This window comes from Triticum dicoccoides, chromosome 3B (assembly GCF_002162155.2).
Source record: "Triticum dicoccoides isolate Atlit2015 ecotype Zavitan chromosome 3B, WEW_v2.0, whole genome shotgun sequence".
In the NCBI taxonomy this organism is placed as follows: domain Eukaryota; kingdom Viridiplantae; phylum Streptophyta; class Magnoliopsida; order Poales; family Poaceae; genus Triticum; species Triticum dicoccoides.
Genome location: NC_041385.1, coordinates 673114288 through 673116009, shown reverse-complemented (window position 1 = coordinate 673116009; position 1722 = coordinate 673114288). Strand labels below are relative to the sequence as shown.

The 1722-nt window shown below is 59.2% G+C and overlaps 1 protein-coding gene across 2 annotated transcripts in view; it reads left to right on the top strand.

Annotated features, from left to right (window-relative positions):
* Positions 1-351: 351 nt before the first annotated feature.
* Positions 352-1722, top strand: part of LOC119277768 (protein PSK SIMULATOR 1-like) — a 7408-nt gene continuing 6037 nt past the window's right edge. The window contains exons 1-2 of one of the 2 annotated variants that reach the window (XM_037559087.1): positions 352-551; positions 641-1258. In XM_037559087.1, coding sequence (XP_037414984.1) covers positions 866-1258 — 393 coding nt within the window. In that variant the 5' untranslated portion in view covers positions 352-551; positions 641-865. The remainder of the gene's footprint in view (positions 552-640; positions 1259-1722) is intronic. The other variant, XM_037559086.1, reaches the window with a different exon arrangement.

The window sequence follows — 1722 nt, the reverse complement described above, 5'->3', positions numbered from 1 at the left end:
AATGCTACAGACGTACTGTATGTGACTACGGGCCAGTTCTTTTGGGCAATTCTCCGAAAATTGACCCCCTCCCCAACTTCTCCCAGAATTGTCACTTCATCTTTTTTTACAATTCCTAAAAGAATTGCCCAAAAGAACTGGCCTACAGCTGCGCCCTCGCCCCTTCATAACTGCGCGCACACGACCCGGACGGCGACACGGGCGCTGCGCGGTGCGACCCACCCCGCGTTATGATGGGCTGCGTCTGCGTGCGCGTGTGGCAGTAGCAGCAAGCAGTTGGCCAGCCAGCCAGCAGCCCCGGACCCTCCACCAGTCTCCAGTCTCCCCCCCACCCCCCTCCTGCCGCTGCTCGAGTGCTCGCTCGCTCCCTCGGCTACTCCCCCGTGCCGTCCCGTCCCGTTCTGCCGTTCTACTACTCCAAGCCGAAGCCTACCCACCCGTCCGTCCGCCCCCATCCTCCCCTCCCCTCGCCGAAATCCGCCAATTCCCCTCCGAGGTCGCCCCCGCCCGCCGATCCACCCGCCGCAGGCGCGTTATCCGCTGGGATTCCGGTGAGGCTCGCGCTTCTCGGCGGAGAGGGGAGTGTTTTCTGCGTGATTTTATTTTTTCTGACCTGCCGCTGTTGCTCTGGCGTCTGCAGGCGGCTCGTCGGTTGGAGCCAGCCGCCGGGATCGTGCCGCGGCGCGGTTCCCGGCTGATTCGTCCCCGCGTGGATCGGCTTGGTGGTGGGATGCGAGGCGGCGGCGGCGGCGGCGGCGCGGAGATCGACCGGAGGCTGTAGCGCTTCTGCGCGTGGGAGGTGGTGAGCGGTGAGGCCGCTGGTTGGGGGGACTAGGGGTTCGTTTGCTCCGGAGGGGCGGACGGAATGGGGAGCTTCTGCTCCAAGGGATCGGCGGTGGACAAGTCGCCCAGCGACACCACGCTCGGCCCCGACCGCGTGATCCACCACCACGAGCGTGGCGCGGTGAAGGGGGAGGAGAGGAAGACGGTGGCGGAGGAGGCTGCTGCCAAGAGGATGCACGAGCAGCCGCCACAGCAACACCAGCAGCCACCACAACATCAACAACCACCACAGCATCAACAACCACCACAACAACATCAGCAGCAGCAGCAGCAACCACAGCGTATCTCTGTCCCGGAAACTGCCGCTTCTGGTGCCAGCGTTGGCGCTGGCTCGGCGCCATGGGATGGTGTGCCTTCGCTGGCTCGGAATCCGTCCCAGAAAGGGATGGGCATGGCGAAAGCTGGTGCTGCCAAGGCAAGTGCCCTGCCCATCATCTTAGTTCCCCTTGCTTTGCTGTAGATGTGTGCGCAATGCAGCTTAATTCACCGTGTGTCGTCTTATAAGCTAAAAAAATGGTTTGCTACTTGCAGATTTGTTAGTGTCAATTCAGTTTGTGCTAGCTGCTGCGGACCTGCGGTTGTGTGCTAGGAACTGCAAAGTTGTTCTCATAGCACTTTTTAGAGGCAGTCGATTATCTACTAGCATATTTACAGAAAGTCGGTTTGTTGCTTCACTTTCAGTGGTCAATTGCTAGGGACATGTTGTTCGCTGCTGACGCTATTCCGCCCAGGAGTGATTAATTACCAGGGATGTGAACCCAATATAGCCCTGTTAACAATCATCACACATCCTTCAAGTGGGATGCTGCATTGACCTGCAAGCATATAAGTTTCCCAATTATATTTGTGTCGGTTTTGCTGCTCGGCAGTCTGTTTTGT